This window comes from Clinocottus analis, unplaced genomic scaffold (genome assembly GCF_023055335.1).
Source record: "Clinocottus analis isolate CAN_PGR_092001 unplaced genomic scaffold, fCliAna1.0.p SCAF_22, whole genome shotgun sequence".
Lineage (NCBI taxonomy): Eukaryota > Metazoa > Chordata > Actinopteri > Perciformes > Cottidae > Clinocottus > Clinocottus analis.
Window position 1 is genome coordinate 120529 of NW_027175954.1, and position 24357 is coordinate 144885.

Here is a 24357-nt window from a genome sequence, read left to right on the forward strand (position 1 = left end):
TTCCCACAAGTCATTAGCTTGTTCCCTAAGTTCTTAACTTGTTCCCTTGAGTCATTATCATGTTCCAACAAGTTATTATCTTGTTCCCTTGAGTCTTAATTTGTTCCCAAAACTTATTATCTTGTTTCCTAAAGGCTTCAACGTGTTCCCTTAAGTCACTAACTTGTTCCCACACATCTTTTTCTTGTTCCCTTAAGTCCTTTACTTGTTCCCACAAGTTATTATCTTGTTCCCATAAGTCCCTCACTTGTTCCCTTAAATCCTTAACTTGTTCCCACAAGTCCTTAATTCAATTGTTCCCTTAAGTCACTATCTTGTTCCCAAAAGCACAAAAAAAGGATGCAAAATCTAACTGTGCGCTCTGTAAAACATAAACATGACTCCATATTTGGTAAAACACCTAAATGTGTGTTAGAATCCCAGAATGTGCTACATTGTACCTTTAAATTCTGTAATAAAGACAAAACCATCGAGCGTTGGGACATTTGTTGCGCGTCGTCGCCCCTCTTTCTTTCTTTCTTTCTTTCTCTCTCCATGTTTTATGTCTTTATGTCAACAAGTTGCTATTCAACGAAAGAAAATGGAAATCTTCAAAAAATGATTAACAACATGAACCCAAAATCATTTGTTGCCCATTTAGTTTCTTCAGGGTCCTTTAATGGCTCAGCTTCGCTCTGTCGAAGGCTCGCCAACAAGAAGAAGAAAGTCAAATATCTGCAGATGAATTTGGGTAAACTGGTAAAATCTGTTCATTTGACTCCAGGATGCAGATGAACGATTGTTTCCTCCTCGACGAGGCGACAACGAGCTCGTGACGACATTCTTTGTGCTGAGGTTGAAAAACCAACTAAAGGGTCCGACAGCGGTTCAGAAAATAATCCGTGTCTTTTCTTTTAAACAGCAACCTGGAGTCCAGAGGGTTAAACTCCTTCTCGGAAACGTTTCGGCCTTTTTTTCCAGGCGGCGGCGGGTCAAGCCAGGCTCCTCTGCCGCAGCTTGATCCTCAGATAGAGCTGGGAAATAAAAAGGAGAAAGTAATTTCTCATTAAAAAACACCATTAAGATGACGTTTGATTACCAAAACCTCTGAAGCAACGACGGAGGAACAGGAGACTCAGAACTACTTTAAAAAAAAATTTAAAATGATGAAAACACAAATTAGGTTTAAGAAGAAACAGGCGTCAGGGTCAACGGTTCAATTCCCTGTGGAGCTCAAGGATAGAGGGGAATAAAGTGTCAAGCTATTTGAAGGTCTTGAGGTGAAAAGGATCCATCCATTTTTAGTATAATTTCGGGCTGTATGGAATAACGAATAATAAACTGTGTCTGGGAACATTCTCTCCTTTTTTTCCTTAAGTTTATTTTGTACACAACTCCTTTCACACAAATCCAAAATCCAAATAAAATCAAAAGCGCTTTACAATTGACTGACGAGGCGATGACGAGACGAAGAGATGCCAAATTAAATTAAATAAATACAAATTGATAGAGGTAAAAAACTGTTTTAAAAAAGTACAATTTAAGGCAAAATAAAGTATGAAAAACGTATAAATACTAAAAAGATGGCAGAAAAACACATTAGAAATAGTTTAAAATCAGAACTAACTAATAAAAAATTATAAAACACAAAAAGAAAAGAAAGCCAGACTGAATAAAAACCTCTATATTTTATATTTTTTCCTCTAGAAGGCGGTTCCAACATTTTGTGCTTCAGTTATTTCAAGAAAAATACAAACCTGGTAAAAAAGGTCACGTGAAATTCTTCTGCACGTAAAATATATTTAGCGTTTGGCGGTTTTAAAAGCTGCTGTAAACGGACGGGCCTTTTTTTAAATTTTATTTTTTAAACTCACCCCCAGCAGGTTGCGCGGGATGAAGCCCTCGCGGTCGCCGCAGCGCGCCCACCACCACTCCGTCTCCACCTCGTGCTCGCGCCGCAGCACCGTCATGCAGTCGCCCTCGCTGAAGCCCAGCTCGTCCTCGCTCTGGGGCTCGTAGTCCCACAGGGCGTAGACCACGCCGCGGTTCATCACGCCCATCTTCTCCTGGACGCCTGCAGACAGACAGAGAGGCATGCAGAAACTCTTGTTCCCTTGAGTCCTCAACGTGTTCCCTTGAGTCCTCAACGTGTTCCCTTGAGTCTTTAACGTGTTCCAATAAGTTATTATCTTGTTCCCTTGAGTCCTCAACGTGTTCCCTTGAGTCCTCAACGTGTTCGCTTGAGTCCTTAAAGTGTTCCCTTGAGTCTTTAACGTGTTCCAATAAGTTATTATCTTGTTCCCTTGAGTCCTTAATGTGTTCCCTTGAGTCCTTAACTTGTTCCAACAAGTTATTACATTGTTCCAACAAGTTATTATTTTGTTCCCTTGAGTTATTATCTTGTTCCCTCGAGTCCTTAACTTGTTCCAACAAGTTATTATCTGATCCCTTAAGTCCTTAACTTGTTCCCTGAGTACTTAACTTGTTCCCACAAGTTATTATCGTGTTCCCTAAATCCTTAACTTATTCCCTTGAGTTATTATCTTCTTCCCTTGAGTCCCTAACTTGTTCCCTGAGTTCTTAACTTGTTCCAACAAGTTATTATCTGGTCCCCTAAGTACTTAACTTGTTCCAACAAGTTATTATCTTGTTTCCTTGAATCCTTAACTTGTTCCCACAAGTTATTAACTTGTTCTCTAAGTCCTTAACTTGTTCCCTTGAGTCATTATCTTGTTCCCTTGACTCCTTAACTTGTTCTAACAAGTTATCTGGTGCCCTGAGTCCTTAACTTGTTCCCTTGAGTCCTTAACTTGTTCCAACTTCTTCCCCAAAACCAACCTATAGAGAATCACTGAACTTCTGTAAAACCCCCCATGAACCCTTTTAAAGTCTTCTAAATTTCCCTTTAGAATCAACACAAACTCCTTCTGGAGCTTCCTTCCTAAACCAAGAAATTCCCCTCATCGAACTTCCCAAAGGATCCCTAAAACCCACGGTCCTCCTTGGAGACTTCTGAAGTTCTGTTCACTGTTACCACGTTAAATACGCTGAAGACGCTGTGTTCAGTCTCACCGTAGAGGAACTGGGAGCACTGGGCGTAGCCGTCCTCCATCTCCTCACACTTGTCGGCGGCCGTCTGCATGTCGCTGTACGTGGTGGCGAACACCGCCGCCCCCGACTCCACCAGGAACTTGCAGACCTGAACGTTGTTACAGGAGGCGGCGCAGTGGAGGGGAGTCCTGCAGACGAGGAGCGAGAACAGTTTGAAGACGTCTGGATTCAAACAGCTTCTGCGTCGGCTCCTGGATCAAACTCACCAGCCGTCGCTGTCGGCCGCGTTGGCGTTGACCCCGAACTGAACCAGAAACTTGACGATCTCCGTGTGGCCGGCGCAGACGGCGTTGTGCAGCGCCGTGATGCCCTCGTCGTTCGGCGAGCTGGGGTCGTCCACCTGCGGGAAACGGATGCATGATGACGTCATTCTTATGTTTCATCCGGAGCAAAGATGCTGGTTTGAATCGCACGTCAACGCAACATTCGATAGCCGTCACTAACTTGTTCTCACAAGTGATTATCTTGTTCCCTTAAGTCCATATCTTGTTCCTTGAAGTCCCTAACTTGTTCCCAAAAGTTATTATCTTGTTCCCTAAGTCCTTGCTAACAAGTTATTATCTGGTCCCCTAAGACCTTAACTTGTTCCCACAACTTATTATCTTGTTCCCTTGAGTCCTTAACTTGTTCCCACAAGTTACTATCTTGTTCCCTTAAGTCCTTAACTTTTTCCCATACGTCTTTATCTTCTTCCCTTAAGTCCTTAACTCGTTACCTTAAGTCCCTAACTTGTTGCCACAAGTTATTATCTTGTTCCCTTAAGTCCTAAACATGTTCCCACAAGTTATTATCTTCTTCCCTTAAGTTGTTCCCATTATTTTCTTCTTCTCTAAAGTAAATAACTTGTTCCCACAAGTTACTATCTTGTTCCCTTAAGTCCTTAACTTGTTCCCACAAGTTATTATCTTGTTCCCTTAAGTCCTAAACATGTTCCCACAAGTTATTATCTTGTTCCCTTTAGTCCTTAACTTGTTCCCACAAGTTACTATCTTATGCCCTTTAGTCCTTAACTTGTTCCCACAAGTTACTATCTTGTTCTCTTGAGTCAAACAAATTCAATAAGCCTACATATAAAATGATGAGTGATTGAATCTAAGATTAAAGGATGTTTTGTGTTATACGCATTTCATGAAGTTACACTTTCTGCGTTTGGGAACATTTGATGGGATCTGCGATGTGTCAAACTGTCTCGCCGGTCTGATCGTCAGGGGGAGTGACTCACGTCGTAGATGACCCTCTGGACGAGGTCGTACTCGCCCTCCAGAGACGAGTCCAGCAGCAGGGCCAGAGGGTTGAACTTGACCCGCATGCCGTGGTCGATCCGGTCCGAGTCGGCTTTACGGAGGATCGACCTCTTCCCCTGCGAGGGTGAGATATGTTTCGCTTGAATCATTTCGGTGACGTGTGATACTTTAATTAGCAAAGCATACCCTGTTCACAGTGACCCGGGGTCGCACTCTTACCGGGGGCGCCGTCACCTGTCCCGTGACCTCCGGCGGCCGCATGTTGAGGGAGTCATCTCCCTGATCCGCCTCCCCACAGGACGGGTAAGGCGGGGGCGGGTAGGGCGGGAACTCATCGGCGAAGTAGTCCAGGTGGACCGGGGCGGCCGGACAGAGCTCCTCGTCCTCTTCGTCCTCCTTGTCCTCCTGTTGGGGGGGCAGGGAGCGGCAGGCGGCGGCGGCGGCGGCGGGGTCGGGGATGGGTGCGCGGGGCGGCAGCGGGGGCGGGGTCAGACCGTCCTCGGGGCTCTCGGCTCTCGGCTGGCCGCCGTCGACCCTGAACGCGCCGTCCGCCGGGCCGACCGTCTCCATCGGGATGGTCTCCATGGCGGCCAGCGTGGTCTTCTGGTAGAGCAGCTTCTGGATGTTGGGGCCCGCCGGGCCCTCGGGCTCCGTGATGGAGCTGCGCTTCTTCAGGGGCCGCGGGGCGTGGTGCAGCCGGCGGCGCAGGGCCTCCAGGTCGGCGTCGCTGGGGTTCCTATGAGGGTTGGACAGGAAGGGGAGGAGCTTGGTGGGGCTCAGCGGCCGCGGGGTGCCGCGCTCCGCCACTACCGGTGCCGGCGCCTCTGCACCGACGCCCTCGGCGTTGCCCCGGCAGCTGCCGTCAGCCTCCATCCCTTCGGACGCGCTCGACCCGGAGATTATGAAGTCTGCGGCGGCCGCCTGCTGCCCTCCGCTAGCTGGGAGCACTGGTTTCCCGTACACTGTGAGGAGCGATGACAAACCAAAACATCTGGTTTGATTAGTCAGTTAATCAGAAATCTTAAGAAACAAATAGTTTAAGAAACATTTTCTGCTCCCAGCTTCTCCAATACAAAAATGTTCTGCTTTACTTAATATTGTCCGAGCATTACATATCAGTGTGTTTTGAACTGCTTATAGCTATGGGAAAATATTGACAGTATAATTAACATGGACTTAAAGTTTGGATTAATCTTTTCTAACTTTTGAGAACAGACCTTACATTTTATTTTTGCCTCCACCCAGATGAACATATTTCAACAATTATATCACAAACGTTGTAAGTCTACCAGGAGGAGTGGTGCCGTGTGTTTAAATATGATGGAAACGCAGTTACAGTATAGAAATGTACAGCAATGAAATGTATTTTAGACACCTAAAAGAAAAAAGAAATATCAGTTTCTGTACTGTTTTTGTCAACGGAGTCCGGTGTCTTTGAAGCCACCTGTCTGATTCTTTGAGGGTGTATATATTCTGTGTACAAGTACCTCGAACAACCCCACATCAAAACACCTAAACCTATCCCTTGTGAAAGTGGAAAAGAAGAAACCTTTTCCTCGATTTGAACCTATATAACGTTGGGAAAATCTTTGCGGCGATAACTATTTGATAAACTACATCCAAATCCATACCGCCAGGAGCAGTAACAGTAACTGGCCGTGTGGGCGCGTCACCTCTGGGCTGGCTGCGGGGCAGCGTGCCCTGGCCGCCGGGCTGGTACCCCTTGCCCTGCTGGGTGTACATGGAGTAGATGGACGACGCCGCCAGAGTCTGGGGCTTCTGCAGCGGCGGGGGCGTGGCCTCCAGGAGCTCGGGGGTGTACGGCCGCACGGCGGCGGCCCGCGGGCTCTCCTGCTTGTTGGGCAGAGGGAGGGTGTGGCTGTGGCTGGGCAGCACCCCAGGGGCCCTGAGGTGGCCCCCGACCGGCCGCACCTTACCGGGGAAGGTCCCGGTGCTGTAGAGGGGCTTCTTGGAGAAGGTCGGCGGGCCGGATGAGGAGAACGGTTTGGGCTTACTGGGAAGGGGAGGCGGCGCCGTCATCATGTTGGAACATTTACCAGAAACCTGAAGGCAAAATACAAAGTTAACGCAGAGATATAAAAAAATATACTCGGTGGAAAATAACAAATTACACAGATACTAAAGGCCTACTTTTGTTCCAGCAGCTGTTCGATTTTTTACAAAAACCTTTAGTTGTTTTTGTTAGATTTAGCATCTTTCATGTGTCTTGTTTCTTTTTGGCATTTTCAGTTTTTTCTTTGTATCTTGTCTGTATGACTTTTGTGACAAATGTTTCCCCACTGGCGATTAATAAAGTTTTCCAATCTAATCCATTTATACATTTAAAAATACACATATTAACATAACAAGCTGAAATGTAACGATGACCAAGGTAGAAACAATTCATAGCTTAAGTGTTTAAGCTTCCCTGTCACCTTAACATTTTTTAATATTCTTATTCTCAATGGTATTGTTGTTAGTGTATATTTTTCTTTCAGCAGAGTAGAATCAAACTCTAAAACCAGTAGTCAAGTGAAGTGATCAGAAGGCATTTCTGCTGAAGTAAAGATCTCATTTCCAAACGTGATTCCAGACGTCAAAAGCTTTTAGTTGGAAAAACAACAGGATTTACAGTTATTCCCGTCATTAGTAACTAAAAGAAAGCTGCTGGCTCATGATATTCCAACACAATGCTGCTAATTCTTTTGATTTCTCCACGTAAATGAACATGTAATAGCAAGACCTGGAAGTGAGAGTCCCTCCATACCTGATTGTCCCTGAGCAGGTTCTCAGTGATGTGATTGGTCCGTGAGGGGACGGGGGGCGGGACGTCAGACCCAGAGAGGGCCTTTTGATCCGTGAGGGTCTTACCGTCTATGAAAAGGGGAAAAGAGGGGGCATCATCATCATCACCTGACAGAAAGCCAGTCCTCAACTTAAAGCACCGACAGGGAGACTTTTCCAAACACTTGCGGTTCCACCGATGGTGAATCAAACCACCAATCAAGCGCATTGGAGCCTTCACTGTTGCCAGAAACATATACTATGTACAAATGTACAAACTCACCTGAGTTATGGCTGCTGAGGCTGGACATGCGAGGCAGGGTGGAGGCGTGGCTGTAACCTCCACTGGACTCCAAAAACGAGCTGCTCCAGTCAGAGAGTTTGGTTATTTTCGATGTGGCAAAACCTATAAAGGAGGAGAGAAACTAGTCGGTATACATCGGCGCTTTGACCACATCGTGAAAACCCTCCTTTTTCTGCCTATTTGTAACTTTCAGAGTAACTTCGGGTACCTGAGGCGGGTTTGACCGGTCTGGGAGGCGGCTTCTGGGACGAGTCGGGCATCGGCAGTGTGGCGGTGCCGTCCGGGTACGCCGGCTTCACCAGGGCCTCGTGGCGGGCCGGCACCGGAGGCCCCAGAGAGCTCGTCGTGGAGGACGACTGGATGTACGGCCCCACCGCCGCCACTCTGGAGCCCACGCCGTGCTGGGGGGCCACTCCGTCTGAAGCAACCTTGAAGGGAACGGTTTCATACTTTACTTTACCTTTACTCTTATTATTGTTATTATTATTGATCGCTACCTTTATTTCTTATTTTTTAATTGCGTCGCTAATTATTTACTGCATATTTACTGCACCTTACTTATTTACTTACTTTGTACTTACTTATTACTTGTTTATCCAACTTTTATTTTATACTTTCTCTTGTATAGTTAAATGTTCTCTGTTGATGCTGCTGTTGTTTGTTGTTGTTGTTGTTGTTGTGTTGTGATGCACCTTCCGCCAGGACAAATTCCTCGTTTGTACTTACTCACGTGGCAATAAAAAGTTTCTGATTTTGATTCTGATTCTGATATTCGACAGCCAGTCAGTAAAATGGTTATTGAGCGGTTATCAATTGAAACTTCACGGCGGCGGTGGAACATTTGTATATTTTCTCAATCCACTTTCTACTTCTACTCCATTTATTTAAGATTTAATAACGTTGAGGTTTGCACTGTAAAACAAACTGTGAAAAGGTGTCACTTTGGGTAATGGTGATGGCATTTCTCACTATTTTCACTATTTTAATCAGCCAAACAATCTATTAATTAATGGAGATCCATCCATTATAAATGTTATTAGTTTTAAATGAGATATAATACTCTTATGATATAATATATATGATGCTATTTTCATATTATTCGAAGTACATTTTCCTAATTATATTTAAATTCTTCGACTCAAATAACATTTTCAATGCAGGAATTTGACTTGTAACAGAACATTTTCAGTTTGGTATTAGTAATTTTGCTCAAACAGCAGTTAGCGTTGACGTAACATATCAAAAGCGTAACGCCCGCCATCTGGTTCAGCCCCAGGCAAACACTGTTAGCACTGTTACCGCCGTTTGCACTGTTAGAAGTTAGCTACGTTGGCTAGATATGCTCTGAATTTGGAATTTTGCAAATTCAAGTAAAACATCTGAACACTTCTTCCATCTTGAACAGAAATGTAGCTCAACACTATATTTACTGTGAGGTAACACATTTTTCTGAATGTTTTTCTTTAGGTTGTGGACGCTCACCGGCAGGTTCTCTTTCTGCTGCAGAGCGGCCTTCTTCTTCCAGAGCCGCTGGCGGAGCTCCACCAGCCGCCGGTCCATCGACACAACCTCCAGGTTCCTCTTGTTCAGGCTGTCTCGCTGCTGCTGCAGCCTGCCGCTCTGGTCCTGGTTCAACTTGTTCCTCAACTGCCGTGTCGGGGATGGAGCGCGATTAAAAAAAAACAACTGCCACGACGGAAGCCACCATTGCAAACGCTGCATTAGCTAGCTAGCTAGCGCAGCCTTCCCGCTGAGTTCAAACTAGCTACACCAGCACGCCGCTGTCCCGTAAGCTAGTTAGCCGGTCTGCTGAAATTCCAACATCATAAACAGTCTGAAGTTATGCTTTTAAAATAGCTTTCGGACTGTTTTTCTACTTTATTACATTTCATGGAATCGAAAATGAAGACAATCTTTAGCTTAAGCCAGCAGCGCTTCACGTTGATTCAGATTATCTATACGCGAGGCCTGATGACCGTCTGAGCCACGCTGGAGTCCTCCACTCACCTGCAGCTCTTTGTAGAGGCGCTCCAGCTCCGCCGTGGAGGAGGTGTTGTGGTGATGAAGGAGAGGAGGAGGATGAAGAGGAGCCTCCAGCCTGTTGCTCCTCAGCGTCTCCAGCTGGTCGCTCAGCTCCTCCACCCTCGACACCGCGACCAGCAGCTCCCTCTGCTTCTGCTGGAACAGACCGGTCATCTGCTCGATCTCCTCCACTGGAAAAACAAACACAGGAGCCACAGACGAATAAGAGGGTGGGTGGACGTACATATACATATACAATGTTATATTTAAATATATATATATCAAGGTTCAAGGTTGTGCAGGGCTCTCTGATTCAACATGGAGTACAGGGTCAACATGACTTAGCATGGCTATTATTTGCGCGATCCTCCCTTAAATGCATAAGCAATTACACACACACAATATTTTTAATACAATCAGAGCATCTTTCTGGGACAGAATGCGTTGAAAGCCTGAACAAATATGACTCAATGTGTCTTCTAACTGTAATGAAATGCTGCTATAAGAAAACTCTGATGTGAATGGGGAAACCTCTCAACGTTCTTTTGGAAGTTCAAATATTGTCACCTTGCTAAAATAATGGCGCAAGTCATTTTTTTCAACACAAAAAACTTGACCAAATGTAATAGGGACGCACAAGCTGCCTCTAGACACTGCGCAACAGGCATACTGTCAAATGATGTTATGATTACGAATATTATGTTCGAGTGAGCCTTTCATTGACAAAAATCCTTGCAAAAATGCTAACTAAATTGCTAGCTTAAATGCTATCTTCAAAAGCTCATAAAATTGCCTAGGTCACGTTTTCCAGCCATGATGACTGCCCTCACGCTTGTTTCTTTACCATAACCTTTTTGCATCATGCAAAATGTTACACAAAATCTGCTCAGCCAACCCAGACCTCTGTCATCGAACACCGACCTAGCTTGGTGTTGCTGAGGCGTTTCTGCTCCACCTGGCCCCTGAGGGCCCGGACCCGTCGCAGCTTTGCCTCCTGGTTGTGCGCGTTCTCTCTGAGCTGCTGCAGTCGCTCCTGTTCGGACGTCTCCTGCTGCTGCTGCCGCTGATCCTGCAGCTTCAGGTAGCGCAGACGCTGCTCCTGCAACGCAACAGGAGTAGGATCGAACCCCAAAGTTATCACCTCCACAAAACCCAAAACAAATCACTGTGAAGTGGACGTGATCGTCAGATTGAAGTCAGGAAGCAGTGAAGACTTTGCTCACCAGAAAGCCTCAATTAAGAAATGTATTATTTAATGTATGTATTTTTGGCAGCACTGTTTTTCTTTTCTGTAGAAATGTTTATTTCTCTGTGTATTTAGATTCCTGAGGTACATAATAGGATGATAGTAAAGTGTTCAGCAGGAAGAGACAAAACTGCAGTTCTTCACATGGCCACTTGAGGCTCTAAAAGCGATTATAAATTGATAAATAAGAGATTTGTTTTCAAAATGTATAATAGCTTAATATATATTTTTTTGCAGTATAGTGTGCTAAAGAGTTCACATAAATAAAACACATTAAAACATTTGAATATCAGCACACATCATCAGGTAGAGACCAACGCAAAGTACAAGTACTTTGGAAGACAACGCACTTGTAAAAGCTCCAAAGTGGGAGGAAATATGAATACATTTAATTTTTTTAATTGATGTGTTTTGAACCATCATAAGTGGGCCTTTAGTGACAAAAGGTTGGGAACCTCTCCTCCAGTCTACAGATAGTGGAATATAATCGGGCCATGAACACCGCTTTGCTAGCAGAAACAACAGAAATCATGTGTAGCTGAATTTGAAGGGTTTTGTGTACTCGTACTCTTAGTGATACTAGTAGTACCAGTGTTGGGTGGTTCGTACCTTAGAGGCCAGCAGCTGCTGCTGTGTATTAATCTGCTGCTGCTGCCTGGTTGCCAGATCCTGCAGGTCGCTCAGCGTCACGTCCAGACGAGGAGCCTGCAACGCACACACACACACACACACACACACACACACACACACACACACACACAGTCAGAGTTCACCTTCAAATGGTCGAGTGGCGCAAACAGTGTGGCCTTCGCACCAAGCCAAGGAGGCTACAACGTTAGCTCCAATGCTAACTGCTGGATGTAGTTTCTCTTTTGATGGTATAGCTACGGCTAACAGCTTCCCCTTGATTCCAGTCTTTGTGCTAAGCTAGGCTAGTGGCTCACCCCGTTCTCCAGACATCTCTCCACAGAAGCCTTCGCCTGGTTCCTCTTCATCATCTGATGATCAGCTCTGGATCCACCTGGAGATAAAAAAAAATTTAAAAAAACACCCGTTGATGCTAATTTTACATTTCCAGCCATGCGCCGAGGATCGTCCAGAATTCAATTTCTTTTTATTAACTTTCAACATTCGGCTGTCTGGAAAGAACCACAGAGGTCTGAAATCTAGAAATCTAATTACTGAGCCTTGGTAAATAAATAAAATATATATATATATATATATATATATATATATATATATATATTTCTGCTTTTTAAAAATGAACAGTTCCAATAGGAACCAATGGGCTTTTGAGCCGAGAGGCAGGAAGTCAGAAACTACTGAGAGACGGATCAACATGCTTGTGTGAGGCTTCACATGGGATCTGTTGGTTATGAGAAAAGTATTATTAAAAAAAACAACAGCTCTATCCTCTGAGTCAATGCTTTTTTCTGTTTGTTTCTGCAGTGGTTTCACAGTATTTTGGAGGTCAGATCTTTGTGAACATCCAGGTTAACAATGACCTGATGGAGCAAAACCTCACAGGGGATTTCTTTGTTTTTGGGACAGAAATAAACAACAAATCCCCCCCCCCACCCCGCCCTCTCACACACACACACACACACACACACACACACACACACACACACACACACACACACACACACACACACACCAGCAGCTGCGCACGCGACTCCCTTGACTCATAAGCTGATTACAGTTTGTCATCTACTGTCGTAGCGCACTGAGCCTCCTCCGTCACCGTGCAGGCCGTCCTGCTGCTGATCCGCACCGTGCGCTACACTTTAACTCCACACGCACACAAAAACACAACAACTGGATTACTGTGAATACTCAGCTGGAGGCCGTTATTACAACCAGAGTCTGTCGTTCATAACAATATGTCGCAGCTGCACCTTTTGCACTCATAGTCCTCCACGCTTGACCAACACTTTTACTACTAATTAGGATTATTTTGCGCTTTCTCAGCTACAGCCAAATACTTCAGCCAAATAAAATGTCAGCTGAACACGTTTTTTTTCCCCACCAAGTGATTAAAATCAGATAGAATCAGATTTTAAGTGGGTTTTTTTTACAAGTTGTGGCTTGAAAGCATTTCCTTTTTTGGAGCTGCGGCAGCTTATTTGGTTAAATTTGGAGGTGAGAGAACTATTCCTATACCTGTAACCTATTGAGCATGAGAGAAGATGGCATAAAGAACATACATAAGTTATAAAAATAGCTGTAATAAAAGACTCAAAATGTGTCGGCGGTACACACGGATGCAGAGTTGTGTCTCTCCGGCTGATATTAAGCTGCACAGAGCCGGAGATCACAGTCAGGAAGTCGTGCTGGGACTTGGCGGACGACGTGTTTGACCTCGACCAATCGCAGCTGGTTTCCTTTATCACGTCCTCTTTGCCTCGGTGTGTTTTCGGGGGGAGGAGGAGGAGGCTGCCGGGTCCCCGCTCACCCTGACAGCTCCGACAGCATCGCTCCTCTTTTGCAGTGTTTACAGTTTGAAGCGGCGTCGGCTCTCCTGCTGCTCACTGGAGATGTTCGAGATCTGAAGGAGGCTGCGAGGTTTCTTTCACTGCAACCAGACGCAGAACTAGAGGCTCTCCTGCACATTGAGGCGGGAAAAAGGACTTATACTCTCCTGCTGTACATGTTTGCATACACTGCTGTTGGAACAGAAAAGATATCTGCTGTTTCATTAAAGTCTTCTTTTCCGTCCAATAATAATGTGTATTTTACCAAATAATTCTTCTAAAAAGCACCAAAAGGCTTCAAATGTATTCCATACATTTGAAGATTCAAGCCTCCGTTTAGTCCATGTCCCCTCAGTGTTTCACTGCAGCGGAGAATAATGTTGGAACATCGATTTTTAATTGGTTTTCCAGTCCAGGCAAAGCGCGGGTGACCTTTGTGACCTTTATTGACCCGCGTGGGTCGGACTAACAGGGCTGTGAATATCGAGTCTTTGGGTCCTCTGCAGTGCTCTCCGTGTCAGATTGAAGAGTTTAAACTGTGTCGGTCCATCATCGTATGTTCAGCTGAGGTGGGAACAGCGATGGTTATTTCCTGCTTTACTGTGAAACACTTTGAAAACAGGAAGAAGTTCATATTTAAATGTTTTTGACCAACGTCTGTTGACGTCGTCTGTCTCTTCCTGCTCTTTCTACTCAAAGTCTGGTCGAACCGATGTGCTGCGTTCAAAACAAACCCTTCCACCATCATCTTTCTGCAACCCCGAAAGCGAAAAAAGGCACTTCCAACGTCAGGAGCGATCCTTTAAGACGTCTGACTGGAGTCAATCCAGCTTTGTGGCAGGACGCCACCAACGTTTCCGGACCCCTCACTGGCTTCCCACACAGAAAACACACGCCCCTCTTCTCTCTTCTCTTACCCGACTCTCTTCCCGGAGCCCTCTGGTGCCGCAGCAGGTAGCGAACCTCCTCCCTCTGCTGCCCCCAGCGCTGCAGCACCTCCGACATCCGCTCCCCTTCTCCAACGGCGTGCTCTGATTGGTCGAAAAATACAAAACACACAAAAGACAGGTAAGAAAGAAGTGCGTTAAGCTTGATGAGGTTTTTTTTTGTTTTAAAAAAGACACAACACATTGTATTCGTTCATGTTTTTAACCTTTTATGAAATCCTCCCGCGCCTATTTTAAGTCCCAGCATGCCCCATTCAGACAATCTTTTGGCATAAAATATGGAATTCTTCCATTTTTTAACCGAATGACACAGTTTTTTGACTGAAACTTCTTCCTAACAGACCAAGCCTTTGTTTTATTGTGATTTTTGTTGCAGATTCTGATTCTTTAGGTCTTAATCTTTCCAAAAAGGTGTCTTATTGATCGCTCCAGGAGGCTTTTTGGGGGAATTTGGCTCATATCACGCTGAATGTTCATAGTTACGATCATAATATCTTTTAAGGAGATCTTTTTTTTGCAGATATACATTTTTTTCCCAAGACTTCGCTCAACAAATACATACAATAAACACAAGTATTTGATTTATTTTGGGGTTCCTACGACGACTCAAACACAGAGAAAAGGAGGTCTGGAGCCAACATGGTGGAAACTCACCTGAGCCTCTCCACGTCTCGGCCAGGTAGCAGTCGGCCTCGCCCGGCTCCTTGCAGAGCTCCACCACGTCTCTGCACAGCGTCTCCGGCGTGATGGGAACCTCGCTGAAGTGCTGGTCGTTGTTGCTGAGGTACACGGTGAGGAACATCTACACACACACACACACAACACGGGGGGAAAAGGAGGGTCATACATCTTATTTTTCAGGTCATATCATGCTTTTCCCACCACTGAGAGCACTGAGGTCATGTTTTTATCCTGAGAAATTAGTTAAATAGTATTGTACCGGTCAATTTAAGTGTTTTAAGAATCAATATTGATTATTTTATTTTTTTTTACTTATTTTCCACTTGTAATAACCTCTGTGGAGGTTCTTTATGAACCCGTAAAGGTTTCAGCTGTAATAGTAGAAGTGAAGAAGTCACTTCCTGCTAACACTGATTATCAATGACAGTCTCACATCAAAGAGACGCCCAGATGGAGCAGTTTTCTACATTTTGGAGCTGGTTTTCTCTGGAACCAAACGCAGCATCTGAACCAGAAAAATAAAGAGAAGATGTAGACGGAAACCTACAATTCAAACAGCGGTTTCTTTTCCCTTTAATAAAACATTTCATGAAACATTTAATAAATCACCGGCCTGCTCTTTAACAGATTCTTTCTCTATAATTAAACCGGTGTTGCATGAGATGCACTCAACCTGCCTTCTTCACCTTTACGGCAGCTTCCTGTGCCGTTCGGGACTATAATAGAATATTTGTGGACATAACTCCCATGATGCACTGGGCCATCTGCTCCTCCAGCAGGGTGTATCTGCCGTCGTGGGGCCCGGAGCCAGATCGGCTTCCCGAAAGCCGCGCCAACCGGCACGGGGAGGGCTGCGACTCAAGCTCGTGTTTGTGCCGGGGAGAAAACGCCTTGCTCAGAGGCTCGCCGGGAGGATTTCAACGTATACGGCCGGCCGGAGCCGAGCCGAGCCGGCTTCATCCCTCGTCTCTCGGTCTTTCCCTTCGTTCCACTTGGTCGGACGTGAGAAACCTCCTTTGACCTTTGTGAAGCCGACTGCGGCGTCATTAGCATGCGGATGTCGTCGGATGTTTACCGAGGTCGGGATGAAGCTATTATTGGGTCTAAAAACACATTATCAGGTCCTGATGCGTGGGTAAATAGTAATGATAACCTTTATTTGTGTAGCACATTTCATGCAGAATACATAAAAACAAGAAAAGCTTCAAATTACAGATTTATTCAATAGAAGTGGCTTTAAGAAAACATCCAATACGTGTTGAGATATGACCGAAGTCTCCAAAAAAAAGAGCAGACGCACGGCGGCTGTGTGAAAGCAGGATGAATCGGAGCTGATTCGTCGTGTTTGGGAGGATGTACTTTCTCACTCGGAGGCAGCAGACAGACGTGTGAACCTGGCAGAGAGAAACTGGGATCGAGTACACAAGAGTCGCCATCAAGGAGCTTAAGCGGCGAGCTGTTTCCCGGCTGAAACGCTCCATCTTTTGGGCTTTTTTAAAATCCTAATTACTGCGGGAGAGGATTTAAAAAGGTAATATTTCACTTTGTCGGCTCTGTCCCACCCAAACTAAAAAGGTTAAACCAGACAGCAAACGAGGTGCCGCATTCGTAAAGAGGGCTTCCTCGATCTCTGTGGTCCGTTAGCTGGTGTGCAGAAGTGGCTCATGGGAGATTTATCCCGCTAAAGCGTCGATAGAGAAATCTTTTTCAGCCCCGCCTCCGTTCAACTCAACGGACTCAGTGACAGAGATGAATTAGCCGACCTGCTGTCCTACATGCGGCTGTGATGGAAAACTGGAGCGCCGCTACCTTCCTCCTTCAGGTTCCCGCGCAAGGATGTGGGTCACTGCCGTCAAGAGGCCGAGCAGCGGGGGGGGGGGGGGGGGGTGGCGCCACAGCCAATCAGAGAGGAGAGCCGCCGCGAGTCCCTCGGGACGCCGACGGGGAGGCCGGCAACAAGACCTCGATACGTCTTGAGGACAGACTGAAGGTAGACGAGCCCCGAAACAGGAAAAGTGTCTCAGACTCAGACACGTTGGGGAATTAAAATAAGAAACTTGTCGACCTGACGGATCTTTTTTTTTACGTTAGCTCCCATCAGATATTTCAAAGTTTCTCACTACATCCTAAGAGGAGCGAGCGCTTATGATCACATGGTCACGTCTTCTCCTTTCTGAGTTTAAAACTGAAAGCGCGGCTCTGAGAGACGGACTTCTCTCTGATTTTATTCAGGAATAAAAACAGAAACTTTTAGCAGCAGTGTGCTGCGTGCAATGTTAACGTTAGCATAGCAAGCTATGCTAACGTTAATATGCTGCCATGCAGAAGTGGAAATAGAATATAGATCTTTTCATTTCAGTAAAAGTACGAATACCACACTGAAAATACTCCACTACAAAGTTAAAAGGTCCTAAAATGTCATAAAACATCAGCTGTCTGTCTGTCTGTCTGTCTGTCTGTCTGTCTGTCTGTCTGTCTACTTGTCTTTCGGCATGTCTGTCTGTCTGTCTGTCTGTCTGTCTGTCTGTCTACTTGTCTTTCGGCATGTCTGTCTGTCTGTCTGTCTGTCTGTCTGTCTGTCTACTTGTCTTTCGGCATGTCTGTCTGTCTGTCTGTCTGTCTGTCTGTCTGTCTGTCTGTCTACTTGTCTTTCGGCATGTCTGTCTGTCTGTCTGTCTGTCTGTCTACTTGTCTTTCGGCATGTCTGTCTGTCTGTCTGTCTGTCTGTCTACTTGTCTGTCTGTCTGTCTGTCTGTCTGTCTACTTGTCTTTCGGCATGTCTGTCTGTCTGTCTGTCTGTCTGTCTGTCTACTTGTCTTTCGGCATGTCTGTCTGTCTGTCTACTTGTCTGTCTGTCTGTCTGTCTGTCTGTCTGTCTACTTGTCTTTCGGCATGTCTGTCTGTCTGTCTGTCTGTCTGTCTGTCTACTTGTCTTTCGGCATGTCTGTCTGTCTGTCTGTCTGTCTGTCTACTTGTCTGTCTGTCTGTCTGTCTGTCTGTCTACTTGTCTTTCGGCATGTCTGTCTGTCTGTCTGTCTGTCTGTCTACTTGTCTTTCGGCATGTCTGTCTGTCTGTCTGTCTACTTGTCTTTCGGCATGTCTGTCTGTCTGTCTGTCTACTTGTCTTTCGGCATGTCTGTCTGCCTGCATGTCTGCATGTCTGCCTGCCTGCCTGCCTGCCTGCCTGCCTGCCTGCCCGCCCGCCCGCCCGCCCGCCCGCCCGCCCGCCCGCCCGTCCGTCCGTCCGTCCGTCCGTCCGTCCGTCTGTCTGCATGTCTGTCTGTCTGTCTCTCTGCATGTCTGTCTGCATGTCTGTCTGTCTCCATGTCTGTCTGTCTGCATGTCTGCATGTCTGTCTGTCTCCATGTCTGCATGTCTGTCTGCATGTCTGCATGTCTGTCTGCATGTCTGCATGTCTGTCTGCATGTCTGCATGTCTGTCTGCATGTCTGTCTGCATGTCTGTCTGTCTGTCTGCATGTCTGCATGTCTGTCTGTCTCCATGTCTGCATGTCTGTCTCCATGTCTGCATGTCTGTCTGTTTCCATGTCTGCATGTCTGTCTCCATGTCTGCATGTCTGTCTCTCTCCATGTCTGCATGTCTGTCTGCATGTCTGCATGTCTCTCTCCATGTCTGCATGTCTGTCTCCATGTCTGCATGTCTGTCTCTCTCCATGTCTGCATGTCTGTCTGCATGTCTGCATGTCTGTCTGTCTCCATGTCTGCATGTCTCTCTCCATGTCTGCATGTCTGTCTCCATGTCTGCATGTCTGTCTCTCTCCATGTCTGCATGTCTGTCTGCATGTCTGCATGTCTCTCTCCATGTCTGCATGTCTGTCTGTTTCCATGTCTACCTGTCTGTCTCCATGTCTGCATGTCTGTCTGCATGTCTGTCTGTCTCCATGTCTGCATGTCAGTCGGAGGCCTCATTAAACTCGCGCGGCTCTTAATCCAGCCATGGAATTAGTGCAGCGTCACGCAGCTTAAATACCGGCGACCGGCCCACAACAAGCCTCCGCTGTGAGCGAGGACATCAACCAACACGTCAACAGCTTCTCCCCGAAAAACTGTAAACAAAGATCATTCGCTGCCTCGCTGACCTCCTCCGACCTCGAAGTGACATCACGCACGAGTCAGCACGAAGCGACGGCTTCAATCCACACGCGTCACGATTATATTATCATGTGTTATATTGAGGAGGGCATGACGTTTTATAGAGAAATATGTTTTGTTTTTCTTCAAAGTAGAAGAAGATTGAAACTTGTTGAACAATATCCATCAGTTATTAATCACATGACGGTGACAGTATGGAGCAATGTCTGTGTCCACGTGCTCTTTTTATTATTTTAGAATATAATTCGTACCATTTGTTTGTTTGTTTCCGTACGATTTTAAGCTGAATTTGCCTTCAAGAGGTTCATTTTATCTTCTCTAAATAGTAATAAACATAAGTTTCAGACTCCAGATGAAACAACACAAGTGAATGTGAAAAGAAGTGGAACAAAGTTGAAATCTAAACTGCATCTTTCCTTAAAAAAAATAAAGATTAGAGTTTTGGTCTGTTCTACTGGAGGAAAGCGGGGCGGCAGCTGGCGCCGAGTCGCACGCCGAGTGTTTTGAAGGCGACGCGACCGGCTGGAGCCATATGGCCGACAGCGTCACGTGATGCAACCAATACTGGATTAATGAGACACGCACACACACACACACACACACACACACACACACACACACACACACACACACACACACAGGGACCCCCGCCTGCTGTTCAGGACCACAACAACATCCACACGGGACGCTTCCAACTGGACTGTTGTTGTCGTGCCGCTCTCTGATTGGCCGCCCGCTGTGGAGTTCAAACTGCACATTGAGATCATTCACACGTATATTCCTCAGAGTCACTAATTAGCCGCTAATTGATTGTTTGGTCTGTCACTGCGGGTTAGTTAACTCTGCGAGGGTCACCGCCGGGTCAGAGACTTAAAAATCCATGAACCAACAGTCAGCTGTCAGCGGCCTTTTGTCCAACTCTCTAAAAACCCCGGCAGACAAAGTCCCGTCACCAAATTACAGCGACATGCTAAATGCTACTGTGACAGAAACAGATTAACGCCAACGGGGTAAACAGGACCCCCCCCCCCCCCACCACCACCACCCCGTCATTCACATATTAATCCAATGTGATGACACGCTGGTCGCCTTTCACGCAACAACACCACGCCATCGGACACGGAGCCTAATTCTGGTCGCAGTTTGAAACTTAAAACCAGAAGCGATGTGTATTGTTTTCTGGGGGGTTTCCGTGAGCAGAAGTTGTGGATAGTCGCGAGTACTTTCCACCTCAGTGTCAACACCGAGAACCACCAGACGCTGAATTCAGAGGTTAGAGGACGTTAGAGAAACTTTGGCCGGTCGATTGATGAAGTGCAACGTTCCTCTGTTCCTGAAATGGAGGAGAAAAGAGACCCGGCAGCAGAAGTGCTGCTCCCATGAGTCCCAAGCGAAACAAACCCTGTGAGAAAAAGGTCCAAAACACCAAAGAGACTCATTTTGTTCCACTAACGATAGATTTGTGATTTATTTATTTATGAGCTTGTTGTGTATGACGAACACACACTTCATCTGTTGCATAGTGACACTTATTACTTGCTTCACTTTTTGAAAAGGTCAAATCGAGCAGTGAAGCACACTTTAACCTTTTGGAAACCGTGTGAAAATCCTCCTGCATCCATTTTAAGTCCCAGCATGCCCCATCCAGACAGTCTTTTGGCATAAAATATGGAATTTTTCCCATTTTTGAACCGAACCTCACCGTTTTTTGACTAAAACTCCTTCCTAACAGACCAAGACTTTGTTTTATTGGGATTTTTGTTGCAGATTCTGATTCTTTAGGTCCTAATCTTTCCAAAAAGGTGTCTTACTGACAAGTCCAGGAGGCATTTTTGGTGAGTATGACTCATATCATGCTGCATGTTCATACTTATACGATCAAAATATCTTTTTTTTGCAGATATACATTTTTTTCTCAAGACTTTACTGAACAAATACATCCAATAAACACAAGTATTGGAGTCAATTTGAAGTTCTTACGACAACTTAAACACAAGGGAAAAAGAGGCCTGGAGCCAACATCGGTTGCACAGTTTTAAACGGGTTAAAAAAGGATTTAAGGTGCCGTAAATCTATTTATATCTCTGCTTTAACTTCCTCCTCGGCCGCAGGTCTCGGCGACTTGGTGATAGCAGTGAGCCCGTGTTAGTCAGGACTGCACCTGGACCGAGCTCATCATGGATGAAGATGAAGCTTAAACGGTTCTGCATTTGCAACACGGACCAAAGGAGACGAAGAGGAACAAAAACATCAACGTCAGACACGGTGACGTGCAGAGTCACGCAGGTTCCCTCTTGTAGTTCCTTATCGGAAGAGGAATACCGTTAAAACTCTTCCCACATGACCTTGAACAGCATGTGTGTGTGTGTGTGTGTGTGTGTTTCTGGTCTCTGTGGCAACAGTTACCAAGCAGCAGGGCGAGCTCCGCTGAGCCCTTCCTCGCTCGACGAGGACGTACAGAAGGGATCGGCAGAGGAAGCACGTATGGAACATTTGGGGATGGTTTTTTTTTTGGGGCGGTGAGGTTTCGGGAGTCACGATGCGGCGTCGCTTCGAGTGTTTTTCTCTTCTTCCTCCTGTCGGAGCCGCGGCACTCTGAATGCCGGTCGCCGTGCGGATGTTTCACACTCCTGTGTGAATAACAATCAGGGCCCCGGAAGGAGGAAGTTCAAGCTCTCCAGTTCCTCAATCGGAGGCCTTCCTCCTCCGTCTCGCCGCGTTCCTCATTTTGTCCGTTTTGACGTGACGTTGTGTTGAACGCGTTTGATTTGTTTAGAAAGACTTTAGTTTAAGGACTCATTGTCAGTTTCACGTTGCTCTGACAGTTCGGTTTCAAATGAACACACTTTGGAGTGAAGAAATATGGAAAATAAAATGTTTAGCGCTAGAAAAAAATAGTACGCCATAAAGAAAAGTACCAGGATGTGCCCGACTTTCAGGGCCCGACCGCCATGTTTTAAAAGCCGTGCAGCTCAATTGAAACGCGTTCATAAAGACACTGATCATCTTCATCATCGTGATGTTAACTGATGTTAACTAATGTTAACTAATATTAACTAATATGAACTAATATTCAGATCGAAATCAACGGTGAACGTGTTGACTCATAAGTATCGTGTGCGTATCAAAGCAGATATCTTCTTCCTCTTTTGTAGAGCTCCATCACACCATTCACTGCCTGCTTCACCATGAACACACACATACACACACACACACACACACACACACACACACACACACACACACACACACTGAATACTGTATCCTGGTAAACAGGGAGGACAAAACCCCAAAATGTCAAAGAGGTAAAACGGAAGATGAAGCAGCACTGCAGCGTGGAGGAAAAGGTCAAACCTCTTCTTCTTCTTCTTCTTCTTCTTCTTCTTCTTCTTCTTCTTCTTCTTCTTCAAGCCTGGGGAATACCTCTTTACAGGATGGAGACAATGGCCCAGCGGGCGGTTGTTCTATTATTAGTGGCGAGCTCATCTCGGCCGTGTGGTTGTGACATGTCGTTCACGCGGCGCTGAGCTTTCAAAAATCATTTTCCCTCCTCAGATGTGAACCTTCTGACGACGGCGTTGAGGAAAGACGTTTCAGACTCCTTCGTGTGTCCGTGGACTCGTCCATAAACCTTCTCATGGTTCAGTATCTGGTCCTTGAAGGTCCTTCAGGCTCCTGAACGCTGCTTCAATTTACATCTGTCTTCTTTATGTTTTATCATATAAAAGCAGGTAAAGTCGGCAACATGTTCCTCCTGGATGACGTATAGTTAGTTTTATCTGCTTGTATATCTGCTTTTGAGTCACATTGTAAATAGAAAATAATAATAATATACATTCACAATTTATTCTTTTGTGTTTCTAGAAACAGTGGATTTCTTCTGCTGGAAGATTTTGTGACCGTCAGCCTTTTTTGGGGGGAAATTAAGTAACTTTTAGGATATTTTAATCCTTTATAATGGCTATAAAGCAGAGTTAAAGCTTCATTGTTATTATTAAAACAGGCTGTATTGTCATTATTGGTGGTAAACAGGGACAGTATATTATTCTTAATAAGGAGCGATTGATGTATCAGTCACATTCATTTTACGTTCATGTTCTATTGAGTGAACCGTTTTCGGGGGTTTGACAGGATAAAACATGTAGAATATGTAGAATAAACCACAGGATCACAACACTTTAACTCTTCATGATCCGTTTCATCAGTTGGCCGGATGTCCGATTAGATTTTCCGTCAATTTGATTTCATAACTAAAGAAAAAGTCTGTTTTAAAAGACCTTTACATTTTTTTTAACATGTTTTTTTTTGTCTTAAAATCCAGGAATCAACCTGTAAAACCACCACGGGTACGATTTCACCAACACTGTCGGTTGTCAACTAAGTTTATTCACAATTGTCAAAAAGCACAAGTCACATGACCTCAGTGCCCTAAAGCTCAGCTACACCTGGAACCTGGAACTTTGACACATAATTATGAGAAGACAATGACTATAATCAGATTAAACCCTTTAACTCAACACCATAGAGCTCTTTAAACAGGACAATATTAACACATGTTACCCATGAGGCACTGCTTTCCTTATCATTTCACCTCAATATGTGCAATTAAGGGATTCTGTCTGTAGAGCACAGTGTGAATAACCAACTAACTGCAGGTAACTGCCCCTTTATGGATATTTATATATAAACACAACACATGAAAGCATGAAACACAACAGTGTCACACTCACCGGCATCATGTTGGCAGTTTTCCGCTCTGTCGCACCCAGACTGCAGGAGACCATTAACGCGTCCTCCTCCTCTTCCTCCTCCTCCTCCTCCTCCTCTGCTCTGCGTCGGTCTCCTCCGCGCGCTTCATTCACACCCGACGCATCATCATCATCATCATCTTCATCACCATCATTAATATCATGTATTTATATATCAGCGCCTCCTCGACCTGTTGCAGTGAACCAGCAGCGGGCCTTTAATTCTCTCAGTCATGCGGTCCGATCCCACTGGAGAGAAGAACAAGAAGAAGAAGAACAAGAAGAGAGAAAAGAGGAGGGTTTCGCAGAAGATGTGCATGTGGCTGCAGGAAGATTTAAAATAAATAAAAAACAGCTCTTGGTGAATAAAAGTGCAGCAGTTGAGGAGAAGGACACAAAGCTGCAGCTGTGATCCTGCTCAGCGCGCAGCGTCGTCTGCCTGGAGAGCGTGTTTGGATCAAAACCATTCAATCAACGCAGACCGGTGCGCTGCCGCGGCTGCTGCACAGCAGGACGGCACTTCCGGGACGAGGCTTCACAATAAAAGCCCATAGTTGTAGCCTGGTTCTAGATCTTTTGACGCAATACTTAAAGTCGTAAAATCACGGATAATGATCAAATAAGACGTTATTAATGTATATGTAATGCATACATGACTGTAAAGACCAAAGATATTTTTACACTTGCTATTCTATTGTTCATCTAT

General features: G+C 45.4%; 1 protein-coding gene across 1 annotated transcript; it reads right to left on the bottom strand.

The window, feature by feature from the left end:
* Positions 1 to 621: 621 nt before the first annotated feature.
* Positions 622 to 24060, bottom strand: LOC137792872 (apoptosis-stimulating of p53 protein 2-like). The gene is made up of 18 exons (XM_068588661.1): positions 23634 to 24060; positions 14766 to 14913; positions 14082 to 14195; positions 11635 to 11711; positions 11300 to 11395; positions 10366 to 10543; positions 9430 to 9635; positions 8905 to 9069; positions 7631 to 7850; positions 7402 to 7524; positions 7102 to 7208; positions 6008 to 6398; positions 4554 to 5296; positions 4313 to 4450; positions 3297 to 3430; positions 3052 to 3218; positions 1854 to 2053; positions 622 to 1013 (listed from the first exon to the last, which is right to left on the bottom strand). The coding sequence occupies exons 1-18, from the start codon at positions 23685 to 23687 to the stop codon at positions 972 to 974; spliced, it is 3303 nt and encodes a 1100-aa protein (XP_068444762.1). The 5' UTR covers positions 23688 to 24060; the 3' UTR covers positions 622 to 971.
* Positions 24061 to 24357: the final 297 nt, after the last annotated feature.